The sequence below is a fragment of the Oncorhynchus clarkii genome, chromosome 24 (genome assembly GCF_045791955.1).
Source record: "Oncorhynchus clarkii lewisi isolate Uvic-CL-2024 chromosome 24, UVic_Ocla_1.0, whole genome shotgun sequence".
Taxonomy (NCBI): Eukaryota; Metazoa; Chordata; class Actinopteri; order Salmoniformes; family Salmonidae; genus Oncorhynchus; species Oncorhynchus clarkii.
Genome location: NC_092170.1, coordinates 43891899 through 43910654, shown reverse-complemented (window position 1 = coordinate 43910654; position 18756 = coordinate 43891899). Strand labels below are relative to the sequence as shown.

The 18756-nt window shown below is 48.1% G+C and overlaps 1 protein-coding gene across 2 annotated transcripts in view; it reads right to left on the bottom strand.

The window, feature by feature from the left end:
• Positions 1-5003: 5003 nt before the first annotated feature.
• LOC139382826 (sprouty related EVH1 domain containing 3) overlaps positions 5004-18756 on the bottom strand; it is a 72459-nt gene continuing 58706 nt past the window's right edge. For both annotated transcript variants that reach the window (XM_071127056.1, XM_071127055.1), the window contains exon 5: positions 5004-6032. In XM_071127056.1, coding sequence (XP_070983157.1) covers positions 5004-6032 — 1029 coding nt within the window. The remainder of the gene's footprint in view (positions 6033-18756) is intronic.

Here is an 18756-nt window from a genome sequence, read left to right as displayed (position 1 = left end):
GTGGAACAGAGTGGAACAGACGGAGCTAGTGGAACAGACGGAGCTAGTGGAACAGAGTGGAACAGACGGAGCTAGTGGAACAGACGGGTCTAGTGGAACAGACGGGTCTAGTGGAACAGACTGGGCTAGTGGAACAGACGGGGCTAGTGGAACAGACGGGTCTAGTGGAACAGACTGGGCTAGGTGGGTGGGTGGGTGGGGGGGCCTACAGATTGTACTTTTACATGGCTGGGTGGGGGGTTGGGCCTACAGATTGGACTTTTACATGGCTGGGTGGGTGAGGGGGAGGGGGGTTGGGCCTACAGATTGGACTTTTACATGGCTGGGTGGGTGGGTGGGGGGTTGGGCCTACAGATCGGACTTTTACATGGCTGGGTGGGGGGGGGGGGGGTTGGGCCTACAGATGGGACTTTTACATGGCTGGGTGGGTCTACAGATTGGACTTTTACATGGCTGGGTGGGTGGGTGGGTGGGTGGGGGGGCCTACAGATTGGACTTTTACATGGCTGGCTGGGTGGGGGGGGGGGGGGGTTGGGCCTAAAGATTGGACTTTTACATGGCTGGGTGGGTGGGTGGGTGGGGGGGCCTACAGATTGGTATTTTACATGGCTGGGTGGGTGGCTGGGGGGGGCCTACAGATTGGACTTTTACATGGCTGGGTGGGGTGTTGTTACGTAAACAGCCTTATTCTAAAGTTGATTTAATATTTTTCCCCCTCAATCTACATGAAATACTTCTTAATGACAAAGCAAAAACAGGATTGTATAAATTTGAGCAAATTCAGACCCTTTGCCATGAGACTCAATTAAGCTCAGGTGCATTCTGTTTCCATTGATTATCCTTGATGTTCCACAACTTGATTGGAGTCAACCTGTGGTAAATTCAATTGATTGGACATGATTTGGAAAGGCACACACCTGTCTATATAAGGTCCCACCATGTCAGAGCAAAAACCAAGCCATGAGGTCGAAGAAATTGTCCATAGAGCTCAGAGACAGGATTGAGACGAGGTACAGATCTGGGGAATGGTACTAAAAAATGTCTGTAGCATTGAAGGTCCCCAAAAACACAAACACAGTTTGGAACCACCAAGATTCTTCCCAGAGCTGGCCGCCCGGCCAAACTGAACAATCGGGGGAGGTGACCAGAACTATAGAGTTCCTCTGTGGAGATGGTTGCCTTTCTGGAAGGTTCTCCCATCTCTGCATCACTCCAGCAATCGGGCCTTTATGGTAGAGTGGCCAGACGGAAGTCACTCCTCAGTGAAAGGGACATAACAGCCCGCTTATAGTTTTCCAAAATGCACCTAAAGACTCTGACCACGAGAAACAAGATTTTCTGGTCTGATGAAACCAAGATTGAACTCTTTGGCCTGAATGCCAAGCGTCACGTCTGGAGGAAACCTGGCACCATCCCTACGGTGAAGCATGGTGGTGGCAGCATCATGTTGTGGGGATGTTTTTCAGCGGCAGGGACTGGGAGACTAGTCAGGATCAAGGGGAAAGATGAACGGAAGATCCTTGATGAAAACCTGCTCCAGAGCGCTCAGGACCAGGATCACCTTCCAACAGGACAACAACCCTAAGCACACAGCCAAGACAACACAAGAGTGGCTTCGGGACAAGTCTCAGAATGTCCAGCTAGAGCCTGGACTTGAACCCGATCAAACATCTCTGGGGAGACATGAAAATAGCTGTGCAGCGACGCTCCCCATCCAACCTGACAGAGCTTAAGAGGATCTGCAGAGAAGAATGGGAGAAGCTCCCCAAATACAGGTGTGCCAAGCTTGTAGTGTCATACCCAATAAGAGTCAAGGCTGTAATCGCTGACAAAGGTGCTTCAACAAAGTACTGAGTAAAGGGTCTGAATACTTATTTAAATGTCATATTTAAGTTTGGTTTTAATAAATTAGAAAAATCTGTTTTTGCTTTGTCATTGTGGAGTATTGTGTGTAGATTGAAGGAAAAACTATTGAATCCATTTTAGAATAAGGCTGTAATGTAACAATGTTGTTGAAGTCAAGGGGTCTGAATACTTTCTGAATGTCCTGTTTAACCACTTCTTCCATGCAGTAATCTGCTATACACATCCTCATATACTGCTCCCTTCTACCACTAAACTCTAGAACCCTAACCCAACACTGGCTTGTACTTAAATATTGAACTCAACCCCAAGACAACACTAGTGCTGTAATACAGTACACTATCTCACCTCACACTCATCCTCTCTCTCTCTCTCTGTCTCTCTCATCCTCTCTCTGTCTCTGTCTCTGTCTCTCTCTCTCTGTCTCTCTCTCTGTCTCTCTCTCTCTGTCTCTGTCTCTCTCTCTCTCTCTCTCTCTCTCTCTCTCTGTCTCTCTCTCTGTCTCTCTCTCTGTCTCTGTCTCTGTCTCTGTCTCTCTCTCTCTCTGTCTCTCTCTCTCTGTCTCTGTGTCTCTGTCTCTCTCTCTCTGTCTCTCTCTCTGTCTCTGTGTCTCTGTCTCTGTCTTTCTCTCTGTCTCTCTCTCTCTGTCTCTGTCTCTCTCTCTCTCTGTCTCTCTCATCCTCTCTCTCTCTCTCTCTGTCTCTGTGTCTCTGTCTCTGTCTCTCTCTCTGTCTCTCTCTCTGTCTCTCTCTCTGTCTCTCTCTCTCTCTGTCTCTCTCTCTGTCTCTCTCTCTCTCTGTCTCTCTCTCTCTGTCTCTGTGTCTCTGTCTCTCTCTCTCTGTCTCTCTCTCTGTCTCTGTGTCTCTGTCTCTGTCTTTCTCTCTGTCTCTCTGTCTCTGTCTCTCTCTCTCTCTGTCTCTCTCATCCTCTCTCTCTCTCTCTCTGTCTCTGTGTCTCTGTCTCTGTCTCTCTCTCTGTCTCTCTCTCTGTCTCTCTCTCTGTCTCTCTCTCTCTCTGTCTCTCTCTCTGTCTCTCTCTCTCTGTCTCTGTCTCTCTCTCTCTCTGTCTCTCTCATCCTCTCTCTCTCTGTCTCTGTGTCTCTGTCTCTGTCTCTCTCTCTCTGTCTCTCTCTCTGTCTCTCTCATCCTCTCTCTCTCTCTCTCTGTCTCTGTGTCTCTGTCTCTCTCTCTGTCTCTCTCTCTGTCTCTCTCTCTGTCTCTCTCTCTCTCTCTCTGTCTCTCTCTCTGTCTCTCTCTCTGTCTCTCTCTCTCTGTCTCTGTCTCTGTCTCTCTCTCTCTCTGTCTCTCTCTATCTGTCTCTCTCTCTCTGTCTCTGTCTCTCTCTCTCTCTGTCTCTCTCTCTGTCTCTCTCTCTCTCTCTCTCTCTCTGTCTCTCTCTAAACCAGAGGTAAGGGGGGGTAGTTCCAGAGGTAATTTCTAAACAACATTCCAGTGCCTGTGACTGATGGGGTCCTGTCGACATGTTTAATCAAATATACCGATCAAAATTCTAATCATATGTCTATATAAACGTCCTTTTGTTTTTGCGTGTTTTCTCCCTAAATTAAAACAAAAACAAAAACTGACAGTTGAAACAGTGTACACACATCATCAGTCTCTTCTCTCCTCCCCAGTCCAGTTTCTGACCTCTGACCTCTGACAGAACAATCAGCAGCCAGTCCTCAGTAACGACGGTAACTCCTCTATGAAGGCTCCTGGTGATTTTCATTCAACCTGGGGTCGTTCCGTGTTCCATGTCCTGTGTTCTGTGTGCAGGGCAGCCACATAGACGTCCCCCTCCCCTACTGTAGGTACTGGTGTTACACTGATAGACGTCTCCCACCCATACTGTAGGTACTGGTGTTACACTGATAGACGTCCCCCTCCCATACTGTAGGTACTGGTGTTACACTGATAGACGTCCCCCACCCATACTGTAGGTACTGGTGTTACACTGATAGACGTCCCCCACCACAGCAGACATGAACCAGTGAGGGAAAGAAGGGTCCAGTTTGAAATGAGAGAGTGGAAGGCTGGTGGGGGGCTAGGTTAAGAGATCTGTCTACCCCCTCAATTAGAGAGTGGAAGGCTGTTGGGGGCCGTGGGGGGCTAGGTTAAGAGATCTGTCTACCCCCTCAATGAGAGAGTGGAAGGCTGGTGGGGGGCTAGGTTAAGAGATCTGTCTACCCCCTCAAAGAGAGAGTGGAAGGCTGGTGGGGGGCTAGGTTAAGAGATCTGAGTCTACCCGCTCAAAGAGAGCGCATTTCATCGTCCCCCGTGCTCCCTCTCTTTCTATCTCCTCCATTCCATACAGTCTGTTTCTTCACCCCAAAGTCCAACACACATCCAACCCCCTGGGTCTAGCCCCCCTTCCCAACACCCTCCTTCCCCCCTAAGTCGAGCCCAACACCCTCCCTCACACCTGGGTCGAGCCCAACACCCTCCAACCCCCCTGGGTCTAGCCCCCCTCCAACTCCCCTCCCTCCCCACTGCCCAACACCTTCCAACCCCCCTAGGTCTAGCCCTCCCAACACCCTCCAACATCCCTGGGTCTAGCCCCCAAAACACCTCCAACCCCCCTGGGTCCAGCCCCCCTCCAACTCCCCTGCCTCCCCACTGCCCAACACCTTCCAACCCCCCTAGGTCTAGTCCTCCCAACACCCTCCAACATCCCTGGGTCTAGCCCCCAAAACACCTCCAACCCCCCTGGGTCTAGCCCCCCTCCAACCCCCCTCCCTCCCCACTGCCCAACACCTTCCAACCCCCCTCGGTCTAGCCCTCCCAACACCCTCCAACCCCCCTGGGTCTAGCCCCTAAAACACCTCCAACCCCCCTGGGTCTAGCCCCCCTCCAACCCCCCCTGGGTCTAGCCCCCCTCCAACCCCCCCTGGGTCTAGCCCCCATCCAACCCCCCCTGGGTCTAGCTTCCCCCAGCCCCCCCTGGGTATAGCCCCCTCTCCCTCCCCACTGCCCAGCCCCCCCTGGATCTAGCCCCCCTCCAACCCCACCCCTGGGTCTAGCCTCCCTCCCCACTGCCCAACCCCCCCCTGGGTCTAGCCTCGCCCAGCCCCCCCTGGGTCTAGCCCCCTCTCCCTCCCCACTGCCCAACCCCCCCTGGGTCTAGCCTCCTCCAGCCTGGCCTCACCGAACGGCCTTGTGCTTGCCCCCACAGCAGCCGCACCTCTCTCCACAGCGCAGGCAAGCTCGCAGGGGCAGGTAGCAGCACATGCAGGGCACAAACAGGGACAGAGCCAGGAGGGCCAGCCAGCGGGCACAGCACAGCGGGTGGGGACGGCCCTCCCCTAAAGAGTCCTCGCAGGAACACGGCTCCCAGAACTCGCCCTCTGAGTCCGACATACAGTGATACAGCAGGCTCTCTGCGCACCACACACAGGTCCACTGGTGCAGGCAGTGTAGGGCGGGGTCAGGGGCGTCCCGGCAGCGGCCCCGCCCATTCTCTGATTGGCTGAACACGGAGCGGCAGTAGACGCAGCGCGACGAACACGACGACCCCGCCGGACACGGACTGTCCTCGTCTGGGGAGATGGCCGGGTCACCGTCATTACCATCCCCACCTCCCGCTGCCGCCCCCCCTCCACCTCCTCCTCGCTTGCGAGTCCGTGAGCGGGGAGTGGCCAGAGAGGTGTGAATGCAGCAGGGGGAGGGACTTCCCTTCCCGGTCTCTTGGGGCGAGCCGGCGCCCGACGAGCCTCCGGATACAGCATTGGGCATGGAGGCCATGCAGGTGGGTGAGGAGGAGGAGGAGAGGCGCTGGGAACCTTTACTGTCCAGAGTGACCGTCACCTCGCAGCCCGCCGTGCCCACCCCTGCCACCTCCTTCTCAAAGCGCACCACACACAGCTCTGTGGACTTGTCCTGTATGCTGCCCCCACTGCCCACCACCACCCCCCCAGTGAGACCTCCCACCATGGTCCTCTGAGCCCCGGCACGCCGGTAGTCCTCGTACCCCCGGGAACCCCATAGGTCCTTACAGGGGTCCAGGCTGCGCAGGTCTCCCTCCTCGAGTAGAGAGATGGTGGGGGAGAGGGGTGAGGAGGCTGGGGGGCCCTTTGGAGGAGTGGGGGGAGCAGGGGGAGGTGGAGGGGGAGACGGAGGGTTCAACACAGCGGGGACTTGGGAGAGTTGGTGCTGCGTAGGCCTGGTGTGGATCTGAAGAGAGGAAGATTATCAGAATAGGAGACTGAACAATTACAGTAATCTGGATCCATTACAGCACCAGTAGTGCTCAACACGGTGAGGTGTGTTCTAGTCTTTACCTGGGGAGGAGTAGTAGTAGTAGTAGTAGTAGTAGTAGTAGTAGTAGGAGTAGTAGTAGTAGTAGTAGTAGTGGTGGTGGTGAGGTGTGTTCTAGTCTTTACCTGGGTGGTAGTAGTAGTAGTAGTAGTAGTAGTAGTGGTGGTGAGGTGTGTTCTAGTCTTTACCTGGGGAGTAGTAGTAGTAGTAGTAGTGGTGGTGGTGAGGTGTGTTCTAGTCTTTACCTGGGCAGTAGTAGTAGAGTAGTAGTAGTAGTAGTAGTAGTGAGGTGTGTTCTAGTCTTTACCTGGGTAGTAGTAGTAGTAGTAGTAGTAGTAGTGGTGAGGTGTGTTCTAGTCTTTACCTGGGTAGTAGTAGTAGTAGTAGTAGTAGTAGTAGTAGTAGTAGTAGTAGTAGTAGTAGTGGTGAGGTGTGTTCTAGTCTTTACCTGGGCAGTAGTAGTAGAGTAGTAGTAGTAGTAGTAGTAGTGAGGTGTCTTCTAGTCTTTACCTGGGTAGTAGTAGTAGTAGTAGTAGTAGTGGTGAGGTGTGTTCTAGTCTTTACCTGGGCAGTAGTAGTAGAGTAGTAGTAGTAGTAGTAGTAGTGAGGTGTGTTCTAGTCTTTACCTGGGTAGTAGTAGTAGTAGTAGTAGTAGTAGTAGTAGTAGTGGTGAGGTGTGTTCTAGTCTTTACCTGGGTAGTAGTAGTAGTAGTAGTGGTGGTGGTGGTGAGGTGTGTTCTAGTCTTTACCTGGGCAGTAGTAATGGTGGTGAGGTGTGTTCTAGTCTTTACCTGAGTAGTAGTGGTAAGGTGTGTTCTAGTCTTTACCTGGGCAGTAGTAGTAGTAGTAGTAGTAGTGGTGGTGGTGGTGAGGTGTGTTCTAGTCTTTACCTGAGTGGTAGTAGGAGTAGTAGTAGTAGTAGTAGTGGTGGTGGTGAGGTGTGTTCTAGTCTTTACCTGGGTGGTAGTAGTAGTAGTAGTAGTAGTAGTAGTGGTGGTGAGGTGTGTTCTAGTCTTTACCTGGGCAGTAGTAGTGGTGGTGAGGTGTGTTCTAGTCTTTACCTGAGTAGTAGTAGTAGTGGTGAGGTGTGTTCTAGTCTTTACCTGGGTAGTAGTAGTAGTAGTAGTAGTAGTAGTGGTGAGGTGTGTTCTAGTCTTTACCTGGGTAGTAGTAGTGCTGAGGTGTGTTCTAGTCTTTACCTGGGTAGTAGTAGTAGTAGTAGTAGTGGTGAGGTGTGTTCTAGTCTTTACCTGGGTAGTAGTAGTAGTAGTGGTGGTGAGGTGTGTTGTAGTCTTTACCTGGGTAGTAGTAGTAGTAGTAGTGGTGGTGAGGTGTGTTCTAGTCTTTACCTGGGCAGTAGTAGTAGTAGTAGTAGTGGTGGTGAGGTGTGTTCTAGTCTTTACCTGAGTAGTAGTAGTAGTGGTGAGGTGTGTTCTAGTCTTTACCTGGGCAGTAGTAGTAGTAGTAGTAGTAGTAGTAGTAGTAGTAGTGGTGAGGTGTGTTCTAGTCTTTACCTGGGTAGTAGTAGTGGTGAGGTGTGTTCTAGTCTTTACCTGGGTAGTAGTAGTAGTAGTGGTGAGGTGTGTTCTAGTCTTTACCTGGGTAGTAGTAGTAGTAGTAGTGGTGGTGAGGTGTGTTGTAGTCTTTACCTGGGTAGTAGTAGTAGTGGTGGTGAGGTGTGTTCTAGTCTTTACCTGGGCAGTAGTAGTAGTAGTAGTGGTGGTGAGGTGTGTTCTAGTCTTTACCTGGGCGGTAGTAGTAGTAGTAGTGGTGGTGAGGTGTGTTCTAGGCTTTACCTGGGCAGTAGTAGTAGTAGTAGTAGTAGTAGTAGTTGTGGTGAGGTGTGTTCTAGTCTTTACCTGGGCGGTAGTAGTAGTAGTAGTGGTGGTGAGGTGTGTTCTAGTCTTTACCTGGGTAGTAGTAGTGGTGAGGTGAGGTGTGTTCTAGTCTTTACCTGGGCAGTAGTAGTGGTGAGGTGTGTTCTAGGCTTTACCTGGGCAGTAGTAATAGTAGTAGTACTGGTAGTAGTGGTGAGGCGTGTTCTAGTCTTTACCTGGGTAGTAGTAGTAGTGGTGAGGCGTGTTCTAGTCTTTACCTGGGTAGTAGTAGTAGTGGTGAGGTGTGTACTAGTCTTTACCTGGGTAGTAGTAGTAGTAGTAGTAGTAGTAGTAGTGGTGAGGTGTGTTCTAGTCTTTACCTGGGTAGTAGTAGTAGTAGTAGTAGTAGTGGTGGTGAGGTGTGTTCTAGTCTTTACCTGGGTAGTAGTAGTAGTAGTAGTAGTAGTAGTAGTAGTAGTGGTGGTGGTGGTGGTGGTGAGGTGTGTTCTAGTCTTTACCTGAGTAGGAGTGGTGAGGTGTGTTCTAGTCTTTACCTGGGTAGTAGTAGTAGTAGTAGTAGTGGTGGTGGTGGTGAGGTGTGTTCTAGTCTTTACCTGGGTGGTAGTAGTAGTAGTAGTAGTAGTAGTAGTAGTAGTGGTGGTGAGGTGTGTTCTAGTCTTTACCTGGGTAGTAGTAGTGGTGGTGAGGTGTGTTCTAGTCTTTACCTGGGCAGTAGTAGTAGTAGTAGTAGTAGTAGTAGTAGTAGTGGTGAGGTGTGTTCTAGTCTTTACCTGGGTAGTAGTAGTGGTGAGGTGTGTTCTAGTCTTTACCTGGGTAGTAGTAGTAGTAGTAGTGGTGAGGTGTGTTCTAGTCTTTACCTGGGTAGTAGTAGTAGTAGTGGTGGTGAGGTGTGTTGTAGTCTTTACCTGGGTAGTAGTAGTAGTAGTAGTGGTGGTGAGGTGTGTTCTAGTCTTTACCTGGGCAGTAGTAGTAGTAGTAGTGGTGGTGAGGTGTGTTCTAGTCTTTACCTGGGCGGTAGTAGTAGTAGTAGTGGTAGTAGTGGTGGTGAGGTGTGTTCTAGGCTTTACCTGGGCAGTAGTAGTAGTAGTAGTAGTAGTAGTGGTGGTGAGGTGTGTTCTAGGCTTTACCTGGGCAGTAGTGGTAGTAGTAGTAGTGGTGAGGTGTGTTCTAGTCTTTACCTGGGTAGTAGTAGTAGTAGTGGTGGTGAGGTGTGTTCTAGTCTTTACCTGGGTAGTAGTAGTCGTGAGGTGAGGTGTGTTCTAGTCTTTACCTGGGCAGTAATAGTGGTGAGGTGTGTTCTAGGCTTTACCTGGGCAGTAGTAATAGTAGTAGTACTGGTAGTAGTGGTGAGGCGTGTTCTAGTCTTTACCTGGGTAGTAGTAGTAGTAGTAATAGTAGTGGTGGTGAGGTGTGTACTAGTCTTTACCTGGGTGGTAGTAGTAGTAGTAGTAATAGTAGTGGTGGTGAGGTGTGTTCTAGTCTTTACCTGGGTAGTAGTAGTAGTGGTGGTGAGGTGTGTTCTAGTCTTTACCTGGGTAGTAGTAGTAGTGGTGGTGAGGTGTGTTCTACTCTTTACCTGGGTAGTAGTAGTAGTAGTGGTGGTGGTGAGGTGTGTTCTAGTCTTGACCTGGGTAGTAGTAGTAGTGGTGGTGAGGTGTGTTCTAGTCTTTACCTGGGCGGTAGTAGTAGTAGTAGTGGTGGTGAGGTGTGTTCTAGGCTTTACCTGGGCAGTAGTAGTAGTAGTAGTAGTAGTAGTGGTGGTGAGGTGTGTTCTAGTCTTTACCTGGGCGGTAGTAGTAGTAGTAGTGGTGGTGAGGTGTGTTCTAGTCTTTACCTGGGTAGTAGTAGTGGTGAGGTGAGGTGTGTTCTAGTCTTTACCTGGGCAGTAGTAGTGGTGAGGTGTGTTCTAGGCTTTACCTGGGCAGTAGTAATAGTAGTAGTACTGGTAGTAGTGGTGAGGCGTGTTCTAGTCTTTACCTGGGTAGTAGTAGTAGTGGTGAGGCGTGTTCTAGTCTTTACCTGGGTAGTAGTAGTAGTGGTGAGGTGTGTACTAGTCTTTACCTGGGTAGTAGTAGTAGTAGTAGTAGTAGTAGTGGTGAGGTGTGTTCTAGTCTTTACCTGGGTAGTAGTAGTAGTAGTAGTAGTAGTAGTAGTGGTGAGGTGTGTTCTAGTCTTTACCTGGGTAGTAGTAGTAGTAGTAGTAGTAGTAGTGGTGGTGAGGTGTGTTCTAGTCTTTACCTGGGTAGTAGTAGTAGTAGTAGTAGTAGTAGTAGTAGTAGTAGTAGTAGTGGTGGTGGTGGTGAGGTGTGTTCTAGTCTTTACCTGGGCAGTAGTAGTGGTGGTGAGGTGTGTTCTAGTCTTTACCTGAGTAGTAGTGGTGAGGTGTGTTCTAGTCTTTACCTGGGCAGTAGTAGTAGTAGTAGTAGTAGTAGTGGTGGTGGTGGTGAGGTGTGTTCTAGTCTTTACCTGGGTGGTAGTAGTAGTAGTAGTAGTAGTAGTAGTAGTAGTAGTAGTAGTGGTGGTGAGGTGTGTTCTAGTCTTTACCTGGGCAGTAGTAGTGGTGGTGAGGTGTGTTCTAGTCTTTACCTGGGCAGTAGTAGTAGTAGTAGTAGTAGTAGTAGTAGTAGTAGTAGTAGTGGTGAGGTGTGTTCTAGTCTTTACCTGGGTAGTAGTAGTGGTGAGGTGTGTTCTAGTCTTTACCTGGGTAGTAGTAGTAGTAATATTGGTGAGGTGTGTTCTAGTCTTTACCTGGGTAGTAGTAGTAGTAGTAGTGGTGGTGAGGTGTGTTGTAGTCTTTACCTGGGTAGTAGTAGTAGTAGTAGTGGTGGTGAGGTGTGTAGTCTTTACCTGGGTAGTAGTAGTAGTAGTAGTGGTGGTGAGGTGTGTTCTAGTCTTTACCTGGGCGGTAGTAGTAGTAGTAGTGGTAGTAGTGGTGGTGAGGTGTGTTCTAGGCTTTACCTGGGCAGTAGTAGTAGTAGTAGTAGTAGTAGTAGTAGTAGTAGTAGTAGTAGTGGTGAGGTGTGTTCTAGTCTTTACCTGGGCAGTAGTAGTGGTGGTGAGGTGTGTTCTAGTCTTTACCTGAGTAGTAGTGGTGAGGTGTGTTCTAGTCTTTACCTGGGCAGTAGTAGTAGTAGTAGTAGTAGTGGTGGTGGTGGTGAGGTGTGTTCTAGTCTTTACCTGGGTGGTAGTAGGAGTAGTAGTAGTAGTACTAGTGGTGGTGGTGAGGTGTGTTCTAGTCTTTACCTGGGTGGTAGTAGTAGTAGTAGTAGTAGTAGTAGTAGTAGTAGTAGTAGTAGTAGTAGTAGTAGTAGTAGTGGTGGTGAGGTGTGTTCTAGTCTTTACCTGGGCAGTAGTAGTGGTGGTGAGGTGTGTTCTAGTCTTTACCTGAGTAGTAGTAGTAGTGGTGAGGTGTGTTCTAGTCTTTACCTGGGCAGTAGTAGTAGTAGTAGTAGTAGTAGTAGTAGTAGTAGTAGTAGTAGTAGTAGTGATGAGGTGTGTTCTAGTCTTTACCTGGGTAGTAGTAGTGGTGAGGTGTGTTCTAGTCTTTACCTGGGTAGTAGTAGTAGTAGTAGTAGTGGTGAGGTGTGTTCTAGTCTTTACCTGGGTAGTAGTAGTAGTAGTGGTGGTGAGGTGTGTTGTAGTCTTTACCTGGGTAGTAGTAGTAGTAGTAGTGGTGGTGAGGTGTGTTCTAGTCTTTACCTGGGCAGTAGTAGTAGTAGTAGTAGTAGTAGTGGTGGTGAGGTGTGTTCTAGTCTTTACCTGGGTAGTAGTAGTAGTAGTAGTGGTGGTGAGGTGTGTTCTAGTCTTTACCTGGGCAGTAGTAGTAGTAGTAGTAGTAGTAGTGGTGGTGAGGTGTGTTCTAGTCTTTACCTGGGCGGTAGTAGTAGTAGTAGTAGTGGTAGTAGTGGTGGTGAGGTGTGTTCTAGGCTTTACCTGGGCAGTAGTAGTAGTAGTAGTAGTAGTAGCGGTGGTGGTGAGGTGTGTTCTAGGCTTTACCTGGGCAGTAGTAGTAGTAGTAGTAGTAGTAGTGGTGAGGTGTGTTCTAGTCTTTACCTGGGTAGTAGTAGTGGTGAGGTGTGTTCTAGTCTTTACCTGGGTAGTAGTAGTAGTAGTAGTAGTAGTAGTAGTAGTAGTAGTAGTAGTAGTGGTGAGGTGTGTTCTAGTCTTTACCTGGGCAGTAGTAGTAGAGTAGTAGTAGTAGTAGTAGTATTGAGGTGTGTTCTAGTCTTTACCTGGGTAGTAGTAGTAGTAGTAGTAGTAGTAGTAGTAGTAGTAGTGGTGAGGTGTGTTCTAGTCTTTACCTGGGTAGTAGTAGTAGTAGTAGTAGTAGTAGTGGTGGTGAGGTGTGTTCTAGTCTTTACCTGGGTAGTAGTAGTAGTAGTAGTGGTGGTGGTGGTGAGGTGTGTTCTAGTCTTTACCTGGGCAGTAGTAATGGTGGTGAGGTGTGTTCTAGTCTTTACCTGAGTAGTAGTGGTAAGGTGTGTTCTAGTCTTTACCTGGGCAGTAGTAGTAGTAGTAGTAGTAGTGGTGGTGGTGGTGAGGTGTGTTCTAGTCTTTACCTGAGTGGTAGTAGGAGTAGTAGTAGTAGTAGTAGTGGTGGTGGTGAGGTGTGTTCTAGTCTTTACCTGGGTGGTAGTAGTAGTAGTAGTAGTAGTAGTAGTGGTGGTGAGGTGTGTTCTAGTCTTTACCTGGGCAGTAGTAGTGGTGGTGAGGTGTGTTCTAGTCTTTACCTGAGTAGTAGTAGTAGTGGTGAGGTGTGTTCTAGTCTTTACCTGGGTAGTAGTAGTAGTAGTAGTAGTAGTAGTAGTAGTAGTAGTAGTGGTGAGGTGTGTTCTAGTCTTTACCTGGGTAGTAGTAGTGCTGAGGTGTGTTCTAGTCTTTACCTGGGTAGTAGTAGTAGTAGTAGTAGTGGTGAGGTGTGTTCTAGTCTTTACCTGGGTAGTAGTAGTAGTAGTGGTGGTGAGGTGTGTTGTAGTCTTTACCTGGGTAGTAGTAGTAGTAGTAGTGGTGGTGAGGTGTGTTCTAGTCTTTACCTGGGCAGTAGTAGTAGTAGTAGTAGTGGTGGTGAGGTGTGTTCTAGTCTTTACCTGAGTAGTAGTAGTAGTGGTGAGGTGTGTTCTAGTCTTTACCTGGGCAGTAGTAGTAGTAGTAGTAGTAGTAGTAGTAGTAGTAGTGGTGAGGTGTGTTCTAGTCTTTACCTGGGCGGTAGTAGTAGTAGTAGTGGTGGTGAGGTGTGTTCTAGTCTTTACCTGGGCGGTAGTAGTAGTAGTAGTGGTGGTGAGGTGTGTTCTAGGCTTTACCTGGGCAGTAGTAGTAGTAGTAGTAGTAGTTGTGGTGAGGTGTGTTCTAGTCTTTACCTGGGCGGTAGTAGTAGTAGTAGTGGTGGTGAGGTGTGTTCTAGTCTTTACCTGGGTAGTAGTAGTGGTGAGGTGAGGTGTGTTCTAGTCTTTACCTGGGCAGTAGTAGTGGTGAGGTGTGTTCTAGGCTTTACCTGGGCAGTAGTAATAGTAGTAGTACTGGTAGTAGTAGTAGTAGTAGTAGTAGTGATGAGGTGTGTTCTAGTCTTTACCTGGGTAGTAGTAGTAGTAGTGGTGAGGTGTGTTCTAGTCTTTACCTGGGCAGTAGTAGTAGTAGTAGTAGTAGTAGTAGTAGTAGTAGTAGTAGTAGTAGTAGTAGTAGTAGTAGTAGTAGTAGTAGTAGTGATGAGGTGTGTTCTAGTCTTTACCTGGGTAGTAGTAGTGGTGAGGTGTGTTCTAGTCTTTACCTGGGTAGTAGTAGTAGTAGTAGTAGTGGTGAGGTGTGTTCTAGTCTTTACCTGGGTAGTAGTAGTAGTAGTGGTGGTGAGGTGTGTTGTAGTCTTTACCTGGGTAGTAGTAGTAGTAGTAGTGGTGGTGAGGTGTGTTCTAGTCTTTACCTGGGCAGTAGTAGTAGTAGTAGTAGTAGTAGTGGTGGTGAGGTGTGTTCTAGTCTTTACCTGGGTAGTAGTAGTAGTAGTAGTAGTGGTGAGGTGTGTTCTAGTCTTTACCTGGGTAGTAGTAGTAGTAGTGGTGGTGAGGTGTGTTGTAGTCTTTACCTGGGTAGTAGTAGTAGTGGTGGTGAGGTGTGTTCTAGTCTTTACCTGGGCAGTAGTAGTAGTAGTAGTAGTAGTAGTGGTGGTGAGGTGTGTTCTAGTCTTTACCTGGGCGGTAGTAGTAGTAGTAGTAGTGGTAGTAGTGGTGGTGAGGTGTGTTCTAGGCTTTACCTGGGCAGTAGTAGTAGTAGTAGTAGTAGTAGTGGTGGTGGTGAGGTGTGTTCTAGGCTTTACCTGGGCAGTAGTAGTAGTAGTAGTAGTAGTAGTGGTGAGGTGTGTTCTAGTCTTTACCTGGGTAGTAGTAGTGGTGAGGTGTGTTCTAGTCTTTACCTGGGTAGTAGTAGTAGTAGTAGTAGTAGTAGTAGTAGTAGTAGTAGTAGTAGTAGTGGTGAGGTGTGTTCTAGTCTTTACCTGGGCAGTAGTAGTAGAGTAGTAGTAGTAGTAGTAGTAGTGAGGTGTGTTCTAGTCTTTACCTGGGTAGTAGTAGTAGTAGTAGTAGTAGTAGTAGTAGTAGTGGTGAGGTGTGTTCTAGTCTTTACCTGGGTAGTAGTAGTAGTAGTAGTAGTAGTAGTGGTGGTGAGGTGTGTTCTAGTCTTTACCTGGGTAGTAGTAGTAGTAGTAGTGGTGGTGGTGGTGAGGTGTGTTCTAGTCTTTACCTGGGCAGTAGTAATGGTGGTGAGGTGTGTTCTAGTCTTTACCTGAGTAGTAGTGGTAAGGTGTGTTCTAGTCTTTACCTGGGCAGTAGTAGTAGTAGTAGTAGTAGTGGTGGTGGTGGTGAGGTGTGTTCTAGTCTTTACCTGAGTGGTAGTAGGAGTAGTAGTAGTAGTAGTAGTGGTGGTGGTGAGGTGTGTTCTAGTCTTTACCTGGGTGGTAGTAGTAGTAGTAGTAGTAGTAGTAGTGGTGGTGAGGTGTGTTCTAGTCTTTACCTGGGCAGTAGTAGTGGTGGTGAGGTGTGTTCTAGTCTTTACCTGAGTAGTAGTAGTAGTGGTGAGGTGTGTTCTAGTCTTTACCTGGGTAGTAGTAGTAGTAGTAGTAGTAGTAGTAGTAGTAGTAGTAGTAGTAGTGGTGAGGTGTGTTCTAGTCTTTACCTGGGTAGTAGTAGTGCTGAGGTGTGTTCTAGTCTTTACCTGGGTAGTAGTAGTAGTAGTAGTAGTGGTGAGGTGTGTTCTAGTCTTTACCTGGGTAGTAGTAGTAGTAGTGGTGGTGAGGTGTGTTGTAGTCTTTACCTGGGTAGTAGTAGTAGTAGTAGTGGTGGTGAGGTGTGTTCTAGTCTTTACCTGGGCAGTAGTAGTAGTAGTAGTAGTGGTGGTGAGGTGTGTTCTAGTCTTTACCTGAGTAGTAGTAGTAGTGGTGAGGTGTGTTCTAGTCTTTACCTGGGCAGTAGTAGTAGTAGTAGTAGTAGTAGTGGTGAGGTGTGTTCTAGTCTTTACCTGGGTAGTAGTAGTGGTGAGGTGTGTTCTAGTCTTTACCTGGGTAGTAGTAGTAGTAGTGGTGAGGTGTGTTCTAGTCTTTACCTGGGTAGTAGTAGTAGTAGTAGTGGTGGTGAGGTGTGTTGTAGTCTTTACCTGGGTAGTAGTAGTAGTGGTGGTGAGGTGTGTTCTAGTCTTTACCTGGGCAGTAGTAGTAGTAGTAGTGGTGGTGAGGTGTGTTCTAGTCTTTACCTGGGCGGTAGTAGTAGTAGTAGTGGTGGTGAGGTGTGTTCTAGGCTTTACCTGGGCAGTAGTAGTAGTAGTAGTAGTAGTAGTAGTTGTGGTGAGGTGTGTTCTAGTCTTTACCTGGGCGGTAGTAGTAGTAGTAGTGGTGGTGAGGTGTGTTCTAGTCTTTACCTGGGTAGTAGTAGTGGTGAGGTGAGGTGTGTTCTAGTCTTAACCTGGGCAGTAGTAGTGGTGAGGTGTGTTCTAGGCTTTACCTGGGCAGTAGTAATAGTAGTAGTACTGGTAGTAGTGGTGAGGCGTGTTCTAGTCTTTACCTGGGTAGTAGTAGTAGTGGTGAGGCGTGTTCTAGTCTTTACCTGGGTAGTAGTAGTAGTGGTGAGGTGTGTACTAGTCTTTACCTGGGTAGTAGTAGTAGTAGTAGTAGTAGTAGTAGTAGTAGTGGTGAGGTGTGTTCTAGTCTTTACCTGGGTAGTAGTAGTAGTAGTAGTAGTAGTAGTAGTGGTGGTGAGGTGTGTTCTAGTCTTTACCTGGGTAGTAGTAGTAGTAGTAGTAGTAGTAGTAGTAGTAGTGGTGGTGGTGGTGGTGGTGAGGTGTGTTCTAGTCTTTACCTGAGTAGTAGTGGTGAGGTGTGTTCTAGTCTTTACCTGGGCAGTAGTAGTAGTAGTAGTAGTAGTAGTGGTGGTGGTGGTGAGGTGTGTTCTAGTCTTTACCTGGGTGGTAGTAGTAGTAGTAGTAGTAGTAGTAGTAGTAGTGGTGGTGAGGTGTGTTCTAGTCTTTACCTGGGTAGTAGTAGTGGTGGTGAGGTGTGTTCTAGTCTTTACCTGGGCAGTAGTAGTAGTAGTAGTAGTAGTAGTAGTAGTAGTGGTGAGGTGTGTTCTAGTCTTTACCTGGGTAGTAGTAGTGGTGAGGTGTGTTCTAGTCTTTACCTGGGTAGTAGTAGTAGTAGTAGTGGTGAGGTGTGTTCTAGTCTTTACCTGGGTAGTAGTAGTAGTAGTAGTGGTGGTGAGGTGTGTTGTAGTCTTTACCTGGGTAGTAGTAGTAGTAGTAGTGGTGGTGAGGTGTGTTCTAGTCTTTACCTGGGCAGTAGTAGTAGTAGTAGTGGTGGTGAGGTGTGTTCTAGTCTTTACCTGGGCGGTAGTAGTAGTAGTAGTGGTAGTAGTGGTGGTGAGGTGTGTTCTAGGCTTTACCTGGGCAGTAGTAGTAGTAGTAGTAGTAGTAGTGGTGGTGAGGTGTGTTCTAGGCTTTACCTGGGCAGTAGTGGTAGTAGTAGTAGTGGTGAGGTGTGTTCTAGTCTTTACCTGGGTAGTAGTAGTAGTAGTGGTGGTGAGGTGTGTTCTAGTCTTTACCTGGGTAGTAGTAGTCGTGAGGTGAGGTGTGTTCTAGTCTTTACCTGGGCAGTAATAGTGGTGAGGTGTGTTCTAGGCTTTACCTGGGCAGTAGTAATAGTAGTAGTACTGGTAGTAGTGGTGAGGCGTGTTCTAGTCTTTACCTGGGTAGTAGTAGTAGTAGTAATAGTAGTGGTGGTGAGGTGTGTACTAGTCTTTACCTGGGTGGTAGTAGTAGTAGTAGTAATAGTAGTGGTGGTGAGGTGTGTTCTAGTCTTTACCTGGGTAGTAGTAGTAGTGGTGGTGAGGTGTGTTCTAGTCTTTACCTGGGTAGTAGTAGTAGTGGTGGTGAGGTGTGTTCTACTCTTTACCTGGGTAGTAGTAGTAGTAGTGGTGGTGGTGAGGTGTGTTCTAGTCTTGACCTGGGTAGTAGTAGTAGTGGTGGTGAGGTGTGTTCTAGTCTTTACCTGGGCGGTAGTAGTAGTAGTAGTGGTGGTGAGGTGTGTTCTAGGCTTTACCTGGGCAGTAGTAGTAGTAGTAGTAGTAGTAGTGGTGGTGAGGTGTGTTCTAGTCTTTACCTGGGCGGTAGTAGTAGTAGTAGTGGTGGTGAGGTGTGTTCTAGTCTTTACCTGGGTAGTAGTAGTGGTGAGGTGAGGTGTGTTCTAGTCTTTACCTGGGCAGTAGTAGTGGTGAGGTGTGTTCTAGGCTTTACCTGGGCAGTAGTAATAGTAGTAGTACTGGTAGTAGTGGTGAGGCGTGTTCTAGTCTTTACCTGGGTAGTAGTAGTAGTGGTGAGGCGTGTTCTAGTCTTTACCTGGGTAGTAGTAGTAGTGGTGAGGTGTGTACTAGTCTTTACCTGGGTAGTAGTAGTAGTAGTAGTAGTAGTAGTGGTGAGGTGTGTTCTAGTCTTTACCTGGGTAGTAGTAGTAGTAGTAGTAGTAGTAGTAGTGGTGAGGTGTGTTCTAGTCTTTACCTGGGTAGTAGTAGTAGTAGTAGTAGTAGTAGTAGTAGTGGTGGTGAGGTGTGTTCTAGTCTTTACCTGGGTAGTAGTAGTAGTAGTAGTAGTAGTAGTAGTAGTAGTAGTAGTAGTAGTGGTGGTGGTGGTGAGGTGTGTTCTAGTCTTTACCTGGGCAGTAGTAGTGGTGGTGAGGTGTGTTCTAGTCTTTACCTGGGCAGTAGTAGTAGTAGTAGTAGTAGTAGTGGTGGTGGTGGTGAGGTGTGTTCTAGTCTTTACCTGGGTGGTAGTAGTAGTAGTAGTAGTAGTAGTAGTAGTAGTAGTAGTGGTGGTGAGGTGTGTTCTAGTCTTTACCTGGGCAGTAGTAGTGGTGGTGAGGTGTGTTCTAGTCTTTACCTGGGCAGTAGTAGTAGTAGTAGTAGTAGTAGTAGTAGTAGTAGTAGTAGTGGTGAGGTGTGTTCTAGTCTTTACCTGGGTAGTAGTAGTGGTGAGGTGTGTTCTAGTCTTTACCTGGGTAGTAGTAGTAGTAATATTGGTGAGGTGTGTTCTAGTCTTTACCTGGGTAGTAGTAGTAGTAGTAGTGGTGGTGAGGTGTGTTGTAGTCTTTACCTGGGTAGTAGTAGTAGTAGTAGTGGTGGTGAGGTGTGTTCTAGTCTTTACCTGGGTAGTAGTAGTAGTAGTAGTGGTGGTGAGGTGTGTTCTAGTCTTTACCTGGGCGGTAGTAGTAGTAGTAGTGGTAGTAGTGGTGGTGAGGTGTGTTCTAGGCTTTACCTGGGCAGTAGTAGTAGTAGTAGTAG